The 22417-nt window shown below is 37.6% G+C and overlaps 3 protein-coding genes across 3 annotated transcripts; all 3 read left to right on the top strand.

The window, feature by feature from the left end:
* Positions 1-731: 731 nt before the first annotated feature.
* On the top strand, positions 732-4685 carry RNJ42_00066 (uncharacterized protein; the record flags this gene model as incomplete). Its single annotated transcript, XM_071050236.1, has 1 exon — positions 732-4685. One exon carries the CDS (start codon positions 732-734, stop codon positions 4683-4685), a length of 3954 nt encoding a protein of 1317 aa, XP_070908828.1.
* Positions 4686-7660: 2975 nt separating this feature from the next.
* RNJ42_00065 (uncharacterized protein) lies at positions 7661-10288 on the top strand (the record flags this gene model as incomplete). The annotated part of the gene is made up of 1 exon (XM_071050235.1): positions 7661-10288. One exon carries the CDS (start codon positions 7661-7663, stop codon positions 10286-10288), a length of 2628 nt encoding a protein of 875 aa, XP_070908827.1.
* Positions 10289-16342: 6054 nt separating this feature from the next.
* RNJ42_00064 (uncharacterized protein) lies at positions 16343-18958 on the top strand (the record flags this gene model as incomplete). Its single annotated transcript, XM_071050234.1, has 1 exon — positions 16343-18958. The coding sequence occupies one exon, from the start codon at positions 16343-16345 to the stop codon at positions 18956-18958; it is 2616 nt and encodes an 871-aa protein (XP_070908826.1).
* Positions 18959-22417: the final 3459 nt, after the last annotated feature.

The raw sequence follows: 22417 nt of genomic DNA, 5'->3' as shown, positions 1-22417 counted from the left end.
CAAAGTGTTCACTTTTGTAATACACCATATTGGGTTATAATCCTGATTCTCCGTTCACTAGGACACAATTTCTATAGCCTGATGAGGCTTTCGTGTCCATTTAATGTTACCAAAAAGAAACACGATCATATTCATTTTTTGTTTCTTTAATAAACTTTAGTACTCAAAAGGAGTGGTGAAACATTGTTGGCATAATCGATATCCCGCTATGTTACCTCTTTTCAGCCAATTACCTCCAAACTCTTCCATTTGATCTGTTTTAGTCATAGTTACTCTGTAGATTATAAACGAGGTTATTCTATTTTTGAACTTGACCGTATTAATACCTATAAGAATAATGTGATTGTGGGTTAAATTTAAATACACTGGACTCCAAAGAATTTCTTGTTTCATTTTACAGAATAAAAACTAAATGACAAATATAAGAGGATAGGAAAAAAGTACCACCAAATTTCAAAATTACTCCTATATATCCCATAAAAATTCTTTGCAATTCATAAGAAAACCTACTAAATCTATTGAGTTTAAAAATAGCCTTAGAAGCACCGTAATAACTTTATCATTATCGTTAAGGTAAGAGGTCCGAAACCACTTTTTCCTTCTTATTAGTTGCCAGATATTTGATATAAATTGATGGGATTACTTTGCACAATATCTGCACTGTCACTAAAAATGTTTATTGTTTCCAGAAAATTTACACCAGTAAATTCGTAGAAATTGTTATTCAAGAGATGGATAAGTTACTAACTCTTTTACTTCTGGGCTTATTAAGCCTTGTTAATGCTCAAGACCAGTATAATGTTAGCTTATATGGAAATTACATACACATAGGCGACATTGACGAGTCGACCGGACCCGGTGCATCTTGGAATCTGAACCTGTTCCCAACCGTCACTAGCATTGAGATTATTGGAAATATATCCCTTCCAAAATACTTTGATATAGTCTCGCATACCGGCGTTACAAAATTAGATTTTACGTGCATTGGTGAATCAATTGATGTAGAATCAGGTATGCACATCGATAACACAGCATCCCTAGGGCCATTAAGTGTGACAATGGTTGGGGATTCTTTCAGTACGTTGTTTAATACATCTGTAGTAAAAGCAACGTATGGTACCAGTAGTACCGCTTTCTATGATTTCAAAAGCATTGGATTCTTAGATGCAGAGTTTTACAACATTATTACTACATTTTCCTTGCGTTCTGACATCACCTCTGGTACCATCCATGCCTACAATTCTACAATTTATATCGAGGGTGGTTATACACATACGGGAACTGATGCAGGACCCTCGGTAGAGGATGGGGAAATATGGTTCGATGGGAAACTTTCCTCAAGTTATACAGAAAGATTCAGTATTCAATTCAAAAATTCCAATTATAGACAGAATCTTATTGTTAATAATGATACTGCACCAGATCAACAGAACAGTTATCAAGTGAGTGGTTTTACAACAGAAGGCAATAATTTGATTGCGTTTACTTCAATGATCAAATCTATGGAATATATTCCAGCTAGCTCAGGAAACTACCCCTCAAGATACTTGAGAATCAAAACTGCTAATAATGACTTTCAGTTGTTTTTTTATTCCTCGAAAGCACTCAGTAATTCAAGTTTTGTTATTGAGACTATAGAACGTAATAAAAATGGAACTATTATCCCATTGTACGCTATCAAATTTAGTGATGTATACATACAACCGCCAGTAACATCTTATACAATTGAAAGTCCTACTAGCACATATTGTGTATTATTTTCGTACTTCCCTACTATTCTCTCTAATGGTAGGACAGGTACCGGATATACTATATCAACTATTGATCCTACGAAGTTCTACTCGCAACAATCACCTTCGACAATTCTCAGCACCAATAACGGGAAGACGGTAACAAATGTCGTATCATTTTTCCCAACCTTAGGAAGTAATTGCTTAGCTGAAACAGGTTCGACAACATACATTATTAGTAATACTAACACCTACTCTCAGCCATCTGAATCGACAGTCTATGTGACCAAGGACAGCACCACCGAGACTAATGTGATCTCATACTTCCCTACATTAGGGAGTGATGGTAAGACACATACGGGGTCTACCACTTACACTCTATACGATAGTGATGCATACTATCAGTTTGATCCATTAACAGTGATTGTGCGGAACGAAAACTCCACTTACGAGACAGACGTGATCTCGTTCTTCCCTACTGTGGGTGCTGACGGCAAGACACACACTGGATCCACAACATACACCTTGGTCGACACAGACACTGACACCGAGAGCTACTGGCAGCCTGATCCATTGACAGTGATTGTGCGGAACGAAAACTCCACTTACGAGACAGACGTGATCTCGTTCTTCCCTACTGTGGGTGCTGACGGCAAGACACACACTGGTACTACGACATACATCTCTGTCAGTAATGTGGATGTCAGCAGCCAGGGGATATCGAGTATTATTGCTGAATCTGACGGCGAGGCAGCAACTAGCAGCATGGTTGACACAGAGACGTACTCGCAGCCATCGGAGACGACATCCTACGCTACCAAGGACAGCACCACGGAGACGGCAGTGATCTCGTTCTTCCCTACTGTGGGTGCTGACGGCAAGACACACACTGGATCCACAACATACACCTTGGTCGACACAGACACTGACACCGAGAGCTACTGGCAGCCTGATCCATTGACAGTGATTGTGCGGAACGAAAACTCCACTTACGAGACAGACGTGATCTCGTTCTTCCCTACTGTGGGTGCTGACGGCAAGACACACACTGGTACTACGACATACATCTCTGTCAGTAATGTGGATGTCAGCAGCCAGGGGATATCGAGTATTATTGCTGAATCTGACGGCGAGGCAGCAACTAGCAGCATGGTTGACACAGAGACGTACTCGCAGCCATCGGAGACGACATCCTACGCTACCAAGGACAGCACCACGGAGACGGCAGTGATCTCGTTCTTCCCTACTGTGGGTGCTGACGGCAAGACACACACTGGATCCACAACATACACCTTGGTCGACACAGACACTGACACCGAGAGCTACTGGCAGCCTGATCCATTGACAGTGATTGTGCGGAACGAAAACTCCACTTACGAGACAGACGTGATCTCGTTCTTCCCTACTGTGGGTGCTGACGGCAAGACACACACTGGTACTACGACATACATCTCTGTCAGTAATGTGGATGTCAGCAGCCAGGGGATATCGAGTATTATTGCTGAATCTGACGGCGAGGCAGCAACTAGCAGCATGGTTGACACAGAGACGTACTCGCAGCCATCGGAGACGACATCCTACGCTACCAAGGACAGCACCACGGAGACGGCAGTGATCTCGTTCTTCCCTACTGTGGGTGCTGACGGCAAGACACACACTGGATCCACAACATACACCTTGGTCGACACAGACACTGACACCGAGAGCTACTGGCAGCCTGATCCATTGACAGTGATTGTGCGGAACGAAAACTCCACTTACGAGACAGACGTGATCTCGTTCTTCCCTACTGTGGGTGCTGACGGTAAGACACACACTGGATCCACAACATACACCTTGGTCGACACAGACACTGACACCGAGAGCTACTGGCAGCCTGATCCATTGACAGTGATTGTGCGGAACGAAAACTCCACTTACGAGACAGACGTGATCTCGTTCTTCCCAACTGTGGGCACTGACGGCAAGACACACACTGGATCCACCACATACACCTTGAGTGATAACACTACATCCATGACAGTCTCTATCACTCCACTTCCTGCTACCACTATTTTGGAATCAGACATCGTGTCTGGTAACCACACCATCCACGAGGTAGTTATTGCCTCTGGATACACGGACAGCGGGGGGCATATTGCGACGACGACCTGGACTGAGTTGACGATGGCTATGGTTGATTCTGACCCACTATACGTATCTTCAAGTATGATGCCATTTGCGAACACGTCTAGCACCACGAATGGCGAGAGCTTCTCCCAGCCTCCCGAATCAACGAGTACTGTCACCGTGAATGACACCACGGAAACGATTGTGGTAACGTACTGTCCGATTGTTGGCTCTGATGGCAAGACACACACATCTTCAAGCACTTACACGCTTTGTGAATCCTACTCCCAGCCACCTGCTACTACAGCCACTGTAAGTCAGGGCAGTGTTGTTGCGACGGTAGTGGTATCGTACTGTCCTACAGTTGGAAGTGATGGCCAGACGCATACTGGGAGCTCAGTGTACACGTTGGGCAATGGGGTCCAGCCAACTAGTGGTATGACACCTGGGTCTAACAGCGGTGCTTCTGGATCTAGTACTTCAGGATCTGACTCCTCAGGATCATCTAGTTCAGGATCATCTGGTTCCAATACTAGTTCAGGTTCATCAGGGTCAGTTTCTTCAGGTTCTAATGCTGGTAATTCAGGTTCTAGCTCGTCAAGTTCTAACTCAGGTTCCAATGCTGGTTCCAATGCTGGTAATTCAAGTTCTGGCACTTCGGGTTCCAAGCCAAGCCCAGGCTCGGGTTCCGGTACCACCCAAGGCACCCACTTGAGTGTCCAACCATCTGCTTCAACCATACAATCAGCACCCTCTGTGAATTCGATCCAGTATCAAGCTGGAGCCTCCACTATCTTCAACAACGTATGGGCTGTTGCCCTTGTGTTCATACTTCAAATGATTTGAATCTACATGTATCTTGATAATCATTATTTTTCCATTTATATATTACTACTATACCCATTAATTTGTTCGTTCTGTATCTTTTGTACTAATTCTGATTTCAAACTAAGTTTAAAGTAGTGTTATCTTCTACTTACAGTTATTCTGAACTAGATAACAGAATACATAACTCGATAAGGTAATTGAAATAATACTTGAAATGATGGAGTTACACAATTAATAAATAAATAATATAAATTAATATAATATAACGTAATCCAATTAAAAATCATAAAATTATAAAGTAATACAATTATAGGCTAATATAGATATAGACTAGTACAATTATAGTATAAGCAGTGATATATATGGAGGATAGGCGTTATAATACATGGACGCACTAGATCGCAGATACCATATGCATATTCATAGTTCAGTATCAAAACTCCTCAGGTGTTTATTATAGAACTGGTAGTATATATCTTTTATAAGGCAAAAAATACCGTTCGTAATAAATGCGCAAGTGGTTTAGTGGTAAAATCCAACGTTGCCATCGTTGGGCCCCCGGTTCGATTCCGGGCTTGCGCAAATTTTTTCTTTTTCTTTCTAATAAACAATAAGTCCTTCGCTGAGCTCAACGGTGAGACGGAAATAATACTACTTTTTACTGTTACTATTTGTTTAGGAAGTGAACGAAGTACGACGTTTAGAGCTAAGTTAATAGTTACAAATTGTAAGGATATTTTTTTTTTAGTTTTGATTTTTTGTTCTTTCTTTTTTTTTTATTTATTTATTTAATTTGAGCAATGTAGTGAATTGTACCAATCCAACTTATGGAAGAACCAAAATGTCTTAATTTTTGAACTTCTTTACTTTTCTTTCATGGATTCTGTCTTGACTTGTGCCCTCTGCCATCATAGGGATAAAACGAATTGCGGTTCTTGAAAGCTCAAAAACAACAAAACAACAAAAAAGCAAAAAAAGAAACGAAGCTTCGAGGTTTTTTAGAGATTTACCTTAGATAAATTGCAATAGGCCCTGCGTTCCCATATGGTCCTCAACATAGGTTATTGGGTGAAATACAAAGAACGGGTGCATACTACATCAGATGGTACACTATTAACTTCTGGCTGTTCATTTCACAGATGAAGGGCCGTATCATAAGAAGAAAAAAAAATATAGTGACCTATCAAGCCGTAGGTTGCTCTTGTTTAGGAAGCAAGGAAGGAAATCAGATATGCGAGGTGTTCTGCTCTGACAAACACGAAGCAGTTTTTGTCATTGTCTTCTTTCCCCTTTTCAGGTTATTCCTCTTGCTAAGGAAACATTTCACATAGAAAAACTCCCGTACTTTGCTATTGTAATTATTTCCTATTCAAAACAAAATTAATTCTTTTCTTCAACTTATTTGGGATTTACCAATAAATTTGGACCCTCTTTTCTGAGATGTGCGTACCTCTCTAGTTTTTAATAATCAAACCTCTATTTCGTGCCTTCTGCCTAGAAATTAATACTAGGATCTTTTATAGAAAGGGCACTAAATCTGTTATACAAAGCATTCTCGTAATTATTAACAGCATAGAACCATCAACTAAACTAAGTACTATTGTTTTAACCAAGTATACACTCAATTGACTCATTCCACGCTTTTCTGCTGCTAATGTAACTCTTTTGCAAGTCTGCCTGTCAGCTGGTGTAATAATCTGCATTTTTATTGAAAAATAAACAACAATGACCACACCAAACTGTATTTCATTCTAACAACTAAAGAAGTCGAAATACAAATAATAATACCCTCGTAAAATAAAAAAAAATGAACAAAATTACTAAGCTTCTCCCCCCTTCCTACCTTTTTGGAATTTTCTATTATTAGTTTAGATAATTAAGGCATATCAAGGTCAACTAAGAAGATTTCCCTCTTTTTATTTTTCTTTTTACTGTTACAGGGAACCAATTATATTAACCTCCATGTGAACAATACTATCCCTCCCCTCTTCACTGAGATAACATTAATTTCTATGAAATAATTAATCTACAACTTAATATGAAAGAAGAAATAAAGTATTATAATTTAGGATTTACCTAGTGATTTGCGTCATAGTATTATAGATTTCCCAATAAAGTAACTTCATACAACTTAATAATCATATGATGTTTACAATATAGTAAATAGCGGAAATTATTAGAGGACTGAAAGCTGGGATGCTATGAGACAGACTGCATTCGGAAAATAGATATTAATAATAGAAGCAAATAAGGAAATTGAAATTAGAACCTATTAGGGCCCCTCTCCCCCTATGAATAGGATACGGCTACAATATTGTAGAAAAAGCACGAACTAATTTACGATACTACCTTGTAAATTTTGGAATTTTGCAACCAGAAGGAAAGTAAACTATTTGGAACTCTTAAAAAGAAAAACAGCATATAACAATGGCCGTAGACATTAAAATTATAATTGCCATTTTAGAAACTATTGTTTACTAGCTGATTTGTTCCTCTATGTCTATTTCCAAAAATACTTGTCAATAAACAAGAGGCCCAAGATGGAATTTCCTGTGCTTGGAGTTGATCTGGAGAAATTAACTTTTTATTACCTTATACAACAGGAAGACAATGAAACTATACTAACAATCGAAAGTGACTTGCGCGAACATCCAAATTAAAGTATTAATGTACTTATCCAAAAAAAAAATATGTTATGAATACCGTCTTCCCATTTGCCTGTTTCATATTTGCCCAAAGAATAAACGTAAGGAAATAAAACTCCTGCCATCAGTTGGGCGCAATATGATGATATTAATTATGTTATTTGCTAAACTAATAGAAAAAGAAAAAGATAGAAAAAGGAATCTTCTATTCTAGTTCTGAACATTGTATTTCATATATAAAAGGAAGGATTGATATTAGACAATCCACATTTCTTCTCAATGTACTTTTTTCCAACCTTTCCCTTTTAATAATAACATTATATAGAACATTACTCCAGATTACAGAATATGTTAAGTGTGTTGAGTCCTTTGCTTCTATTAGGCTTCTTTGGCCTAGTTACTGCCCAGCAGCGGTATGGTCCTAACATTTATGAGAATTATGTACACAATGGTGACATCAACGACGCAACTGAGGGTGTGTCCTGGTATCTCAACTTGTTTCCAAACACAACAAGCCTAGAGTTTAATGGAAATATAAACCTTACTCAATACTTTGTTGTTATATCACATACAGGTGTTACAAGTCTGGATTACACGTATCATGGAGGGGATATTTACTTGGGTAATAGTATGTTGATAGATAACTCAGCATCCTTAGGTCCATTAAAAATAATAATGACTGGGGATTCATTCACCACGCCTGAAAATACTTTTGTGGTAAAGGCTACTCACGGGACTGACAGTTCTGCATACTATGATTTCAACAGCTTCAGCTCTCTCGATAACGAATTCTATAATGTTAATGTTACATTTTCTAAAAGAACTTCTGTAACTGCTGGTCACTTTTATGCCGAGAATTCAACTATCTATGTCGAGGGAGACTATTCACAGACGCAAACTAATCCAGGTCCATCAGTATCCAATGGTGCAATTTGGTTTAATGGTAAACTTGAGACATTTGCAAAGCAATTCAATATGCAATTCATTAGTCCTTCCAGTGGACAGAGACTTTTCGTTATTAACGATGCTGTTCCAGATCAACAGAAAGACTATTATGTGAGTGGTTTCACTACTATGGAAAGTGATAGCTTTATTTCATTTCCATCCAAAATTGAATCTTACGAATATATTCCATATAACTCCTCAGACTACGCCAATTCAGATTACTTGAATATTAAAACCTCTAATGGAGATTTCAGATTCAAATTTTCACATTCTAATACTCTTCTAAACTCCTCAAGCTTCACTCTGGAGACCGTGGAAGGTAGTAATAATGGAACTTCTGTACCATTATATGCTATTAAATTTCGTGATGTATATGTGCAACCCCCTGAAGTAACATATACCCACAACCTCCCATCCACAACGTACTGTTTTGTGAGGACATATTTCCCATCTATCGGATCGGATGGTAAGACAGGAACTGGTCAGACATTTTACACCATAGACCCACTCCAATCATATACGGAACCAGCTCCTTCTACTATACAGACAACCATAAATGGAACAGCAGAGATGGAGGTGATATCTTTCTTCCCAACTGTGGGTGATAACTGTATAGCACAAACCGGGTCGACTACATACATTCTATCACTCAACGAAACCTACTCGCAGCCATCGGAAACTACTGCCACCGTAACCAAAGACACCACCACCGAGACGGATGTGATCTCGTTCTTCCCAACTGTGGGCAGCGACGGGAAGACACATACCGGATCTACGACATACACATTGGTGGAGTCCGGTAGCAAGGTAGAGTCAAGTAGTAAGGTCAAATCCAGTAGCAAGATCGATTCTAGTACAATGGACACCGAGACATTCTCTCAGCCACCGGAAACTACTGCATACATAACCAAAGAAAGCACAACTGAGACTGATATCATTTCTTTCTTCCCTACTGTGGGCAGTGATGGAAAGACACGCACCGGCTCGACAACATACACTTTGAGCGATGCTATATCCATTCCAAGTTCTGTGACTCCACTCCCTGCTACCACGATCCTAGAAACAGACTTCGTCTCAGACAACCAAACCATCCACGAGGTCGTTATTGCCTCTGGGTACACAGACAGCGAAGGACATATTGCGACGACGACGTGGACTGAGTTGACGATGGCCATGGTTGATTCTGACCCTCTATACGTATCTTCAAGTATGATGCCATTCGCCAACACTTCTACCACCAAGGGCGGCGACACCTTCTCCCAACCTCCTGAGTCAACCACTACTGTCACCGTGAATGACACCACAGAAACGATTGTAGTAACGTACTGTCCGATCGTGGGTACTGACGGCAAGACACACACCTCTTCTAGTACCTATACTCATTGTGATTCCTACTCACAGCCCCCTGCTACTACTGCCACTGTAAGTAATGGTAATGTTGTTGAGACGGTAGTGGTATCGTACTGTCCAACTGTTGGGAGTGATGGTAAGACGCACACTGGGAGCTCAGTGTACACGTTGGGCAATGTGGCCCAGCCAACTAGTGGTATGACATCTGGGGCTAACGGCGGTACGTCTGGATCTGGCTCTTCTGGATCATCAGGATTAGGATCGTCTGGAACAGGATCATCAGTATCAGGTTCATCAGTATCAGGTTCATCTGGATCAGGTTCATCTGGTTCCAATTCTGGATCCAATTCTGGTTCCAATTCTGGATCCAATTCTGGATCCAATTCTGGTTCCAATTCTGGTTCCAATTCTGGTTCCAATTCTGGTTCCAATTCTGGTTCCAATTCTGGTTCAGGATCATCAGGATCGTCAGCTTCAGGATCGTCAGGTTCTAATGCAGGTTCAGGATCATCTGGTTCTGGCACAACCCAAGGCACCCACTTGAGTCTCCAACCATCTGCATCTATAGCCACACAATCAACCGCACCCTTTGTGAATTCGATCCAGTATCACGCTGGGGCCTCTACTGTCTTCAATAACGTATGGGTTGTTGCCTTTGTGTTCTTGCTTCAAATGATTTGATTTCACATGTATTTGATATACATTATTTTTACAGTTATATAATGCTACTATACCCATTAATTTGTTCGTTCTGTATCTTTTGTACTAATTCTAATTTCAAACTAAGTTGAAAAGCTGTGTTATCTTCTACTTTATTCTGAGCTAGATAACAGAATACACAACTCGATAAGGTATTGATATAATACTGAAAAGATAAAATTACAGATTAATAAATAAACAATATAAATTAATATAATATAACGTAATCCAATTAAAAATCATAAAATTATAAAGTAATACAATTATAGGCTAATATAGATATAGACTAGTACAATTATAGTATAAGCAGTGATATATATGGAGGATAGGCGTTATAATACATGGACGCACTAGATCGCAGATACCATATGCATATTCATAGTTCAGTATCAAAACTCCTCAGGTGTTTATTATAGAACTGGTAGTATATATCTTTTATAAGGCAAAAAATACCGTTCGTAATAAATGCGCAAGTGGTTTAGTGGTAAAATCCAACGTTGCCATCGTTGGGCCCCCGGTTCGATTCCGGGCTTGCGCAATTTTTTTGTTCAAGCAGATTATAACTGTACTTCTCCATAAATCAATATTTCAACAATCATAGTAGTCAACCAGGGACATCAACAAATATTTTCCAAACATCATGGCGTAGCAATTAGATATCCTCTGTAAAATAATCTAACTCGTAGCTATATATTATATATATCAGTTAGCAGAATACAACCGTCTATAATCCCTATCATTTCGATATACTTATACAAATTTCTTTGTTAACGAATAACGATGAGATGAACAAAACCGAAATTATGGAACTAGCCTATATTTCCAAAGGTTAGCTATCTTTAAGAAGGTTAGGTAATGGTACCTACTTGAGTTATACATTATTCTTTGTAGGTTACTGTATATTAGATCGACAGACAACTTTTGTGCAAGGTCGGCAGCGCTGTGGTTGAGCAAAGATAATTAAAGATGGTGCCTTCACCAGAGTTATATCTTATACATAAATTATTTTTAGAGAAATAACAGGTAGTAAGAAAGGGGGGGGGGTTGATTTTTGATATCATTTGCTCCCAGTACTTAAAGAACTTTTTGGCAATCCTTTTTCACAAGATAAGGGAAAACTACTAACTTATTAAATAACAAGATTTGTTCAAATAAGTTGACCTTCATGGTTCAGCTACTATTAGTAAGGCACCAGTGAATGAATCACTCTTTAACTAATTGACGGAGTGGCTGTTCCGTGTATCCTATTCAAAGTCGCTATAATATCTTCTACCGTAACCACTTATTCCGGTTCCTGCTCATAATTAAGTATATCCTTCGAAGCCCTTCGAAGCCCTTCGGGGAATACAACAGTATAATACAACAATTATATGATTATGAACTATAAGATTTCCACGTTGGCACCGTACAGATCCATTTATGGTTCGTTCAACGTTTTGGAATATTGTACGTATTTATGAATTGAACTCTAACTAGGTTTACGTCTGTACATAGAGTAGCTAAGAACACATGGATGTACGGAGGAGCAGACCTCGGAATTGGATCATCATAGGAGTTTGCATAACCTCATATAGATTAAAGCAGAGTTTACATAGACTTGTCTTCATTTATGCTTACCATATAACAATATATTATAGGGCAAGGCACGGAAATAGGAGACAGACCCGATCGATTCGAAAAAATATCTCCTTATGTCTCTTTGAAGGAGAAGATCTTTTTGATACTAAGTTGAAACAAGTCAGTTTCCTTTTGCTTTAAAATATTGCTTTTCAGTGGAATAACGATCTTTATACATATTTTCTCAGAGAAAATTTTTTTTTCTTATTTTAAACCTTTTGAACACCTGTCCAAAACATTAAAATTCAAAGAAGAACTTTCACCCCCGCACAAGAACTCGATCAAATGATTTACGCTTTTAAGGAAGGCCACCGATAGCTTTGATTTTTGCAACATTATTTCTTTCTCTATGTCTCTTTGCGAATTCGAGTGAGTAAAATCATAAAACAATGAATCTAGCAGCCTCAGCTGAAGACAACAGTTGTCAAAAGATATGAGGACCTTTGGTAAGATAGAGGTTAAAAGAGAGAGGAAAGCGTAAAACATTCCATTTGTCATGCTTATGTGAGATAACAGTAGCAGCATGAGAGTCGAAGCTATAGTGTTAAGTTCTGCTTTTGACTTTAACAATAAGTGACAATTATGCTTAATGCCATTGATGTAATCCCTTAGATTGCTTACAAATGATAAATTTTTGTAGAAGAAACAATTTACAAAAGAACAAAGTGTTCACTCTTATAATACACCATATTGGGTTATAATCCTGATTCTCCGTTCACTAGGACACAATTTCTATAGCCTGATGAGGCTTTCGTGTCCATTTAATGTTACCAAAAAGAAACACGATCATATTCATTTTTTGTTTCTTTAATAAACTTTAGTACTCAAAAGGAGTGGTGAAACATTGTTGGAATAATCGATATCCCGCTATGTTACCTCTTTTCAGCCAATTACCTCCAAACTCTTCCATGATTGATCTGTTTTAGTCATAGTTACTCTGTAGATTATAAACGAGGTTATTCTATTTTTGAACTTGACCGTATTAATACCTATAAGAATAATGTGATTGTGGGTTAAATTTAAATACACTGGACTCCAAAGAATTTCTTGTTTCATTTTACAGAATAAAAACTAAATGACAAATATAAGAGGATAGGAAAAAAGTACCACCAAATTTCAAAATTACTCCTATATATCCAGTAAAAATTCTTTGCAATTCATAAGAAAACCTACTAAAGCTATAGAGTTTAAAAATAGCCTTAGAAGCACCGTAATAACTTTATCATTAGCCTTTGTTATCGTTAAGGTAAGAGGTCCGAAACCACTTTTTCCTTCTCACTAGTTGCCAGATATTTGATATAAATTGATGGGATTAATTTCCACAATATCTGCACTGTCACTAAAAATGTTTATTGTTTCCAGAAAGTTTACACCAGTAAATTCGTAGAAATTATTATTTAAGAGATGGATAAGTTACTCACTCTTTTACTTCTGGGCTTCTTAAACCTTGTTAATGCTCAAGACCAGTATAATGTTAGCTTATATGGAAATTACATACACATACCGCCGGTGTATCTTGGAATCTGAACCTGTTCCCAACCGTCACTAGCATTGAGATTATTGGAAATATATCCCTTCCCAAATACTTTATTATAGTCTCGCATACGGGCGTTACAAAATTAGATTTTACGTGCGTTGGTGAATCAATTGATGTAGAGTCAGGTATGCACATCGATAACACAGCATCCATTAAGTGACAATGGTTGGGGATTCTTTCAGTACGTTGTTTAATACATCTGTAGTAAAAGCAACGTATGGTACCAGTAGTACCGCTTTCTATGATTTCAAAAGCATTGGCTTCTTAGATGCAGAGTTTTACAACATTATTACTACATTTTCCTTGCGTTCTGACATCACCTCTGGTACCATCCATGCCTACAATTCTACGATTTATATCGAGGGTGGTTATACACATACATTCGTTGCCTATCCCGGTTGTGCATTTTATTTCTGGCGTGTTTTCCTTAAAATAACTTAACCATATTGTAATATGCGTGTTTAAGATAAGATCTAGTGTCTACTATTTATAAGCCAATTTTAGTATAGGCGTTAGACTTTTATGCTATTAACGGAGATAAGCTTGCAATCAGTTCTTGTTAGTTATCGAGTATTTACACAAAATTAGTTTGAGGAGGGGTGGGGGGTGCCAGTAAGAACGTCTATTATTTATTTTATTTATATCTTATTGTGTGCAATATAAAAAAAAGGTATATGTCAGAAAGAACCAAATCGTATATTTAGAGTTTCGTTTGTATTAAAAACTATTTATCCCCTCTGTATCATAGAGAGTAAAAAAGAAATGGGGGTCTCCTTTAGAAAAAGTGGTTCGATTCAGGGATTTACCTCTAATATTATTGATTCTTATAGACCATACGATTTTGGTGAAAAGTAAGTAATACAGGAAACATATATGGTGATGTTACTGGTTCATTGCCTTTATGAGTTAAAAGAGCCGCATCAAAAAAAAATTCAAAATAACAAACATCAGCTGGTGTAGAAGGTTTGTTTTTTGGAAAGACGTTCTGTGCAGGTGACTGAACAATAACTAGTCTCTTGCCATAACGGATTTGAGAATAGATAATATTTTTGTTTTTTTCGATAGAGATGTTGTTTATCTCCTGCTCATCAACGAACCGGTCGCATAGAAGTATGTGCCATCCTTTTCTAATCGAGTGATATTTATTAAAAACAGAAGGAATTAACTGAAAGCTTCTTCAATAATTCTTTGGGAGTTACTACCCCTTCTAATACTTCTGGATTCCTGGGTTTCTACTATATCCGTTTCTTACTGCCAATTTATCAGCCCATCGCTTCCGTTCAAAAACTTTTACTTCACTCTTAAATGAACTCTGCGACGGCTCAATTCTTTTACCTGCGATTTATTCTTTGGATATAAATATTTTTCCAACAGCAATAGCTTAATAAAAGCAATAAACTTAATTGCTAATGTATTCAACAAAAAATGCACAGGTTGCTTACTTATCATGTGGTTACCCATAACTCTTTTCTAAGCTACTGCTTTTATGTCCCCCCCCCAGAGTCTCTGTATGTCTTCCAATAACATGAATTTCCTAAATCAGGTGGTAGTTGTTGTTATTTTATAATCATTTTCATTTTGCATGATCCTTTTGATTTTATGAGAGAACAAAACTATATTTTTATCGAAAATCAACAGCAGCTGAATGCATAGAATTACAAATAGGTAATAATAGTTGGCTTTAACAATGACCTTAGAAAAAAAGTGAGAAAAAGGATAGTACTTCAGTTGATTCGCCTCCACCCTCCTTACCTATTTGCTATATTTTATCTTTACTACTAATATACTATCAACGTCGACTTAACAACAATAAAAGAAGATATTTCGTTATTTTTATGTTTTACTAAGGTTAGCGCAATGTCCCATCCATTACTATCAAGAAAATGGTTTATACACCCACTGAGATAAACGTAGGCTAACTTCCTATAAAATAAGATGGTTCCACTAACCATGAATAAAAAAAAAAAATATCTACTAACATTATGGGATTTACCTAACTTTTCTTCGGAAAGCAGTTATCCTAATAAAGTAACTTCATAGAGCTTAACAATCATATGATGTTTACAATACACTAAAATAAAGTAAACAGAAATTATTACTTAGTAGCATTTTCAATTAAAAAAACAACTGAATTAGGAAAATAGATATTGATAATAATAAAAACAATTAAGGAAATCGAAAACTAATGCACGTTAAGTTTCATCTGATTAGGCTGCAGTTATAGTAGTGTATAAATGTAAGAACATAAATGAGTGCACAAAACAGAATCAACAACCGCATTTAATTGACTCTTTTTACCCTTCCTACGGTTACTGATATATGACCTAAAGGATTTTTAGTGAATTAACCAGGTACTGACACCGTCCCATACACCGTGTCGGTCATCAACTCCTTCACTTTCTGCACTAACAACATCACCATTACAGGGGTCTTCGTTGTCGAGACCACACCACTAGTAGGTCGAAACCCTTGTCACTGGTACCACTGCGTCCCCGGTACTGTGTACTGGCCCTAACACATCTAGAATTCAATGATATTGTACTAATTATCAAAAGTGACTTGCGCAAACATTGAAATTAAATTATTGAAGGTTATATTTACAAATTCTTCTGTCTTAGTAATTAAATGTGCTCAAGAATAAATGGAGAGAACTAAAGTTTCTGGAATCAGTTGATAACCATATGATGACATTGAATAATATGACATTTGTTAAAGCTAATAATAGAAAAATAGGAAGCTTCTGTTCAACTTCCAAAAATTGTGTTTATATATAAAAGGATGATTAATATTCGTACTTCGATCATTTTGTTCTTGATCTTTTTTTATTCAAAGTTTTACTCTTTAGAAACAACGTTAAAAAACACTTCTGCAGGTTATAGAAAATGGTAAGTTTGTTGAGTCCATTGCTTCTATTAAGCATCTTTGGCCTAGTTACTGCCCAGCAGCGGTATGGTCCTAACATTTATGAGAATTATGTACACAATGGTGACATCAACGACGCAACTGAGGGTGTGTCCTGGTATCTCAACTTGTTTCCAAACACAACAAGCCTAGAGTTTAATGGAAATATAAACCTTACTCAATACTTTGTTGTTATATCACATACAGGTGTTACAAGTCTGGATTACACGTATCATGGAGGGGATATTTACTTGGGTAATAGTATGTTGATAGATAACTCAGCATCCTTAGGTCCATTAAAAATAATAATGACTGGGGATTCATTCACCACGCCTGAAAATACTTTTGTGGTAAAGGCTACTCACGGGACTGACAGTTCTGCATACTATGATTTCAACAGCTTCAGCTCTCTCGATAACGAATTCTATAATGTTAATGTTACATTTTCTAAAAGAACTTCTGTAACTGCTGGTCACTTTTATGCCGAGAATTCAACTATCTATGTCGAGGGAGACTATTCACAGACGCAAACTAATCCAGGTCCATCAGTATCCAATGGTGCAATTTGGTTTAATGGTAAACTTGAGACATTTGCAAAGCAATTCAATATGCAATTCATTAGTCCTTCCAGTGGACAGAGACTTTTCGTTATTAACGATGCTGTTCCAGATCAACAGAAAGACTATTATGTGAGTGGTTTCACTACTATGGAAAGTGATAGCTTTATTTCATTTCCATCCAAAATTGAATCTTACGAATATATTCCATATAACTCCTCAGACTACGCCAATTCAGATTACTTGAATATTAAAACCTCTAATGGAGATTTCAGATTCAAATTTTCACATTCTAATACTCTTCTAAACTCCTCAAGCTTCACTCTGGAGACCGTGGAAGGTAGTAATAATGGAACTTCTGTACCATTATATGCTATTAAATTTCGTGATGTATATGTGCAACCCCCTGAAGTAACATATACCCACAACCTCCCATCCACAACGTACTGTTTTGTGAGGACATATTTCCCATCTATCGGATCGGATGGTAAGACAGGAACTGGTCAGACATTTTACACCATAGACCCACTCCAATCATATACGGAACCAGCTCCTTCTACTATACAGACAACCATAAATGGAACAGCAGAGATGGAGGTGATATCTTTCTTCCCAACTGTGGGTGATAACTGTATAGCACAAACCGGGTCGACTACATACATTCTATCACTCAACGAAACCTACTCGCAGCCATCGGAAACTACTGCCACCGTAACCAAAGACACCACCACCGAGACGGATGTGATCTCGTTCTTCCCAACTGTGGGCAGCGACGGGAAGACACATACCGGATCTACGACATACACATTGGTGGAGTCCGGTAGCAAGGTAGAGTCAAGTAGTAAGGTCAAATCCAGTAGCAAGATCGATTCTAGTACAATGGACACCGAGACATTCTCTCAGCCACCGGAAACTACTGCATACATAACCAAAGAAAGCACAACTGAGACTGATATCATTTCTTTCTTCCCTACTGTGGGCAGTGATGGAAAGACACGCACCGGCTCGACAACATACACTTTGAGCGATGCTATATCCATTCCAAGTTCTGTGACTCCACTCCCTGCTACCACGATCCTAGAAACAGACTTCGTCTCAGACAACCAAACCATCCACGAGGTCGTTATTGCCTCTGGGTACACAGACAGCGAAGGACATATTGCGACGACGACGTGGACTGAGTTGACGATGGCCATGGTTGATTCTGACCCTCTATACGTATCTTCAAGTATGATGCCATTCGCCAACACTTCTACCACCAAGGGCGGCGACACCTTCTCCCAACCTCCTGAGTCAACCACTACTGTCACCGTGAATGACACCACAGAAACGATTGTAGTAACGTACTGTCCGATCGTGGGTACTGACGGCAAGACACACACCTCTTCTAGTACCTATACTCATTGTGATTCCTACTCACAGCCCCCTGCTACTACTGCCACTGTAAGTAATGGTAATGTTGTTGAGACGGTAGTGGTATCGTACTGTCCAACTGTTGGGAGTGATGGTAAGACGCACACTGGGAGCTCAGTGTACACGTTGGGCAATGTGGCCCAGCCAACTAGTGGTATGACATCTGGGGCTAACGGCGGTACGTCTGGATCTGGCTCTTCTGGATCATCAGGATTAGGATCGTCTGGAACAGGATCATCAGTATCAGGTTCATCAGTATCAGGTTCATCTGGATCAGGTTCATCTGGTTCCAATTCTGGATCCAATTCTGGTTCCAATTCTGGATCCAATTCTGGATCCAATTCTGGTTCCAATTCTGGTTCCAATTCTGGTTCCAATTCTGGTTCCAATTCTGGTTCAGGATCATCAGGATCGTCAGCTTCAGGATCGTCAGGTTCTAATGCAGGTTCAGGATCATCTGGTTCTGGCACAACCCAAGGCACCCACTTGAGTCTCCAACCATCTGCATCTATAGCCACACAATCAACCGCACCCTTTGTGAATACCATTCAGTATCACGCTGGGGCCTCTACTGTCTTCAATAACGTATGGGTTGTTGCCTTTGTGTTCTTGCTTCAAATGATTTGATTTCACATGTATTTGATATACATTATTTTTACAGTTATATAATGCTACTATACCCATTAATTTGTTCGTTCTGTATCTTTTGTACTAATTCTAATTTCAAACTAAGTTGAAAAGCTGTGTTATCTTCTACTTTATTCTGAGCTAGATAACAGAATACACAACTCGATAAGGTATTGATATAATACTGAAAAGATAAAATTACAGATTAATAAATAAACAATATATATTAATATAAATATAAGGTAATCCAATTGTAAGTCATAAAATTATAAAGTAATACAATTATAGGCTAATATAGATATAGACTAGTACAATTATAGTATAAGCAGTGATATATATGGAGGATAGGCGTTATAATACATGGACGCACTAGATCGCAGATACCATATGCATATTCATAGCTGAGTATCAAAATTGTAAGTATAGAGATAAATTTCCTCAGACCATCGGTGTTTATTATAGAACTGGTAGTATATATCTTTTATAAGGCAAAAAATACCGTTCGTAATAAATGCGCAAGTGGTTTAGTGGTAAAATCCAACGTTGCCATCGTTGGGCCCCCGGTTCGATTCCGGGCTTGCGCAATTTTTTTGTTCAAGCAGATTATAACTGTACTTCTCCATAAATCAATATTTCAACAATCATAGTAGTCAACCAGGGACATCAACAAATATTTTCCAAACATCATGGCGTAGCAATTAGATATCCTCTGTAAAATAATCTAACTCGTAGCTATATATTATATATATCAGTTAGCAGAATACAACCGTCTATAATCCCTATCATTTCGATATACTTATACAAATTTCTTTGTTAACGAATAACGATGAGATGAACAAAACCGAAATTATGGAACTAGCCTATATTTCCAAAGGTTAGCTATCTTTAAGAAGGTTAGGTAATGGTACCTACTTGAGTTATACATTATTCTTTGTAGGTTACTGTATATTAGATCGACAGACAACTTTTGTGCAAGGTCGGCAGCGCTGTGGTTGAGCAAAGATAATTAAAGATGGTGCCTTCACCAGAGTTATATCTTATACATAAATTATTTTTAGAGAAATAACAGGTAGTAAGAAAGGGGGGGGGGTTGATTTTTGATATCATTTGCTCCCAGTACTTAAAGAACTTTTTGGCAATCCTTTTTCACAAGATAAGGGAAAACTACTAACTTATTAAATAACAAGATTTGTTCAAATAAGTTGACCTTCATGGTTCAGCTACTATTAGTAAGGCACCAGTGAATGAATCACTCTTTAACTAATTGACGGAGTGGCTGTTCCGTGTATCCTATTCAAAGTCGCTATAATATCTTCTACCGTAACCACTTATTCCGGTTCCTGCTCATAATTAAGTATATCCTTCGAAGCCCTTCGAAGCCCTTCGGGGAATACAACAGTATAATACAACAATTATATGATTATGAACTATAAGATTTCCACGTTGGCACCGTACAGATCCATTTATGGTTCGTTCAACGTTTTGGAATATTGTACGTATTTATGAATTGAACTCTAACTAGGTTTACGTCTGTACATAGAGTAGCTAAGAACACATGGATGTACGGAGGAGCAGACCTCGGAATTGGATCATCATAGGAGTTTGCATAACCTCATATAGATTAAAGCAGAGTTTACATAGACTTGTCTTCATTTATGCTTACCATATAACAATATATTATAGGGCAAGGCACGGAAATAGGAGACAGACCCGATCGATTCGAAAAAATATCTCCTTATGTCTCTTTGAAGGAGAAGATCTTTTTGATACTAAGTTGAAACAAGTCAGTTTCCTTTTGCTTTAAAATATTGCTTTTCAGTGGAATAACGATCTTTATACATATTTTCTCAGAGAAAATTTTTTTTTCTTATTTTAAACCTTTTGAACACCTGTCCAAAACATTAAAATTCAAAGAAGAACTTTCACCCCCGCACAAGAACTCGATCAAATGATTTACGCTTTTAAGGAAGGCCACCGATAGCTTTGATTTTTGCAACATTATTTCTTTCTCTATGTCTCTTTGCGAATTCGAGTGAGTAAAATCATAAAACAATGAATCTAGCAGCCTCAGCTGAAGACAACAGTTGTCAAAAGATATGAGGACCTTTGGTAAGATAGAGGTTAAAAGAGAGAGGAAAGCGTAAAACATTCCATTTGTCATGCTTATGTGAGATAACAGTAGCAGCATGAGAGTCGAAGCTATAGTGTTAAGTTCTGCTTTTGACTTTAACAATAAGTGACAATTATGCTTAATGCCATTGATGTAATCCCTTAGATTGCTTACAAATGATAAATTTTTGTAGAAGAAACAATTTACAAAAGAACAAAGTGTTCACTCTTATAATACACCATATTGGGTTATAATCCTGATTCTCCGTTCACTAGGACACAATTTCTATAGCCTGATGAGGCTTTCGTGTCCATTTAATGTTACCAAAAAGAAACACGATCATATTCATTTTTTGTTTCTTTAATAAACTTTAGTACTCAAAAGGAGTGGTGAAACATTGTTGGAATAATCGATATCCCGCTATGTTACCTCTTTTCAGCCAATTACCTCCAAACTCTTCCATGATTGATCTGTTTTAGTCATAGTTACTCTGTAGATTATAAACGAGGTTATTCTATTTTTGAACTTGACCGTATTAATACCTATAAGAATAATGTGATTGTGGGTTAAATTTAAATACACTGGACTCCAAAGAATTTCTTGTTTCATTTTACAGAATAAAAACTAAATGACAAATATAAGAGGATAGGAAAAAAGTACCACCAAATTTCAAAATTACTCCTATATATCCAGTAAAAATTCTTTGCAATTCATAAGAAAACCTACTAAAGCTATAGAGTTTAAAAATAGCCTTAGAAGCACCGTAATAACTTTATCATTAGCCTTTGTTATCGTTAAGGTAAGAGGTCCGAAACCACTTTTTCCTTCTCACTAGTTGCCAGATATTTGATATAAATTGATGGGATTAATTTCCACAATATCTGCACTGTCACTAAAAATGTTTATTGTTTCCAGAAAGTTTACACCAGTAAATTCGTAGAAATTATTATTTAAGAGATGGATAAGTTACTCACTCTTTTACTTCTGGGCTTCTTAAACCTTGTTAATGCTCAAGACCAGTATAATGTTAGCTTATATGGAAATTACATACACATACCGCCGGTGTATCTTGGAATCTGAACCTGTTCCCAACCGTCACTAGCATTGAGATTATTGGAAATATATCCCTTCCCAAATACTTTATTATAGTCTCGCATACGGGCGTTACAAAATTAGATTTTACGTGCGTTGGTGAATCAATTGATGTAGAGTCAGGTATGCACATCGATAACACAGCATCCATTAAGTGACAATGGTTGGGGATTCTTTCAGTACGTTGTTTAATACATCTGTAGTAAAAGCAACGTATGGTACCAGTAGTACCGCTTTCTATGATTTCAAAAGCATTG

Source organism: Nakaseomyces bracarensis (genome assembly GCF_045282275.1).
Source record: "Nakaseomyces bracarensis strain CBM3 chromosome Unknown Scaff1_0, whole genome shotgun sequence".
NCBI classification, from domain to species: Eukaryota; Fungi; Ascomycota; class Saccharomycetes; order Saccharomycetales; family Saccharomycetaceae; genus Nakaseomyces; species Nakaseomyces bracarensis.
The sequence above is the reverse complement of the archived record's forward strand: the minus strand, read 5'-3'. Positions and strand labels throughout refer to the sequence as shown.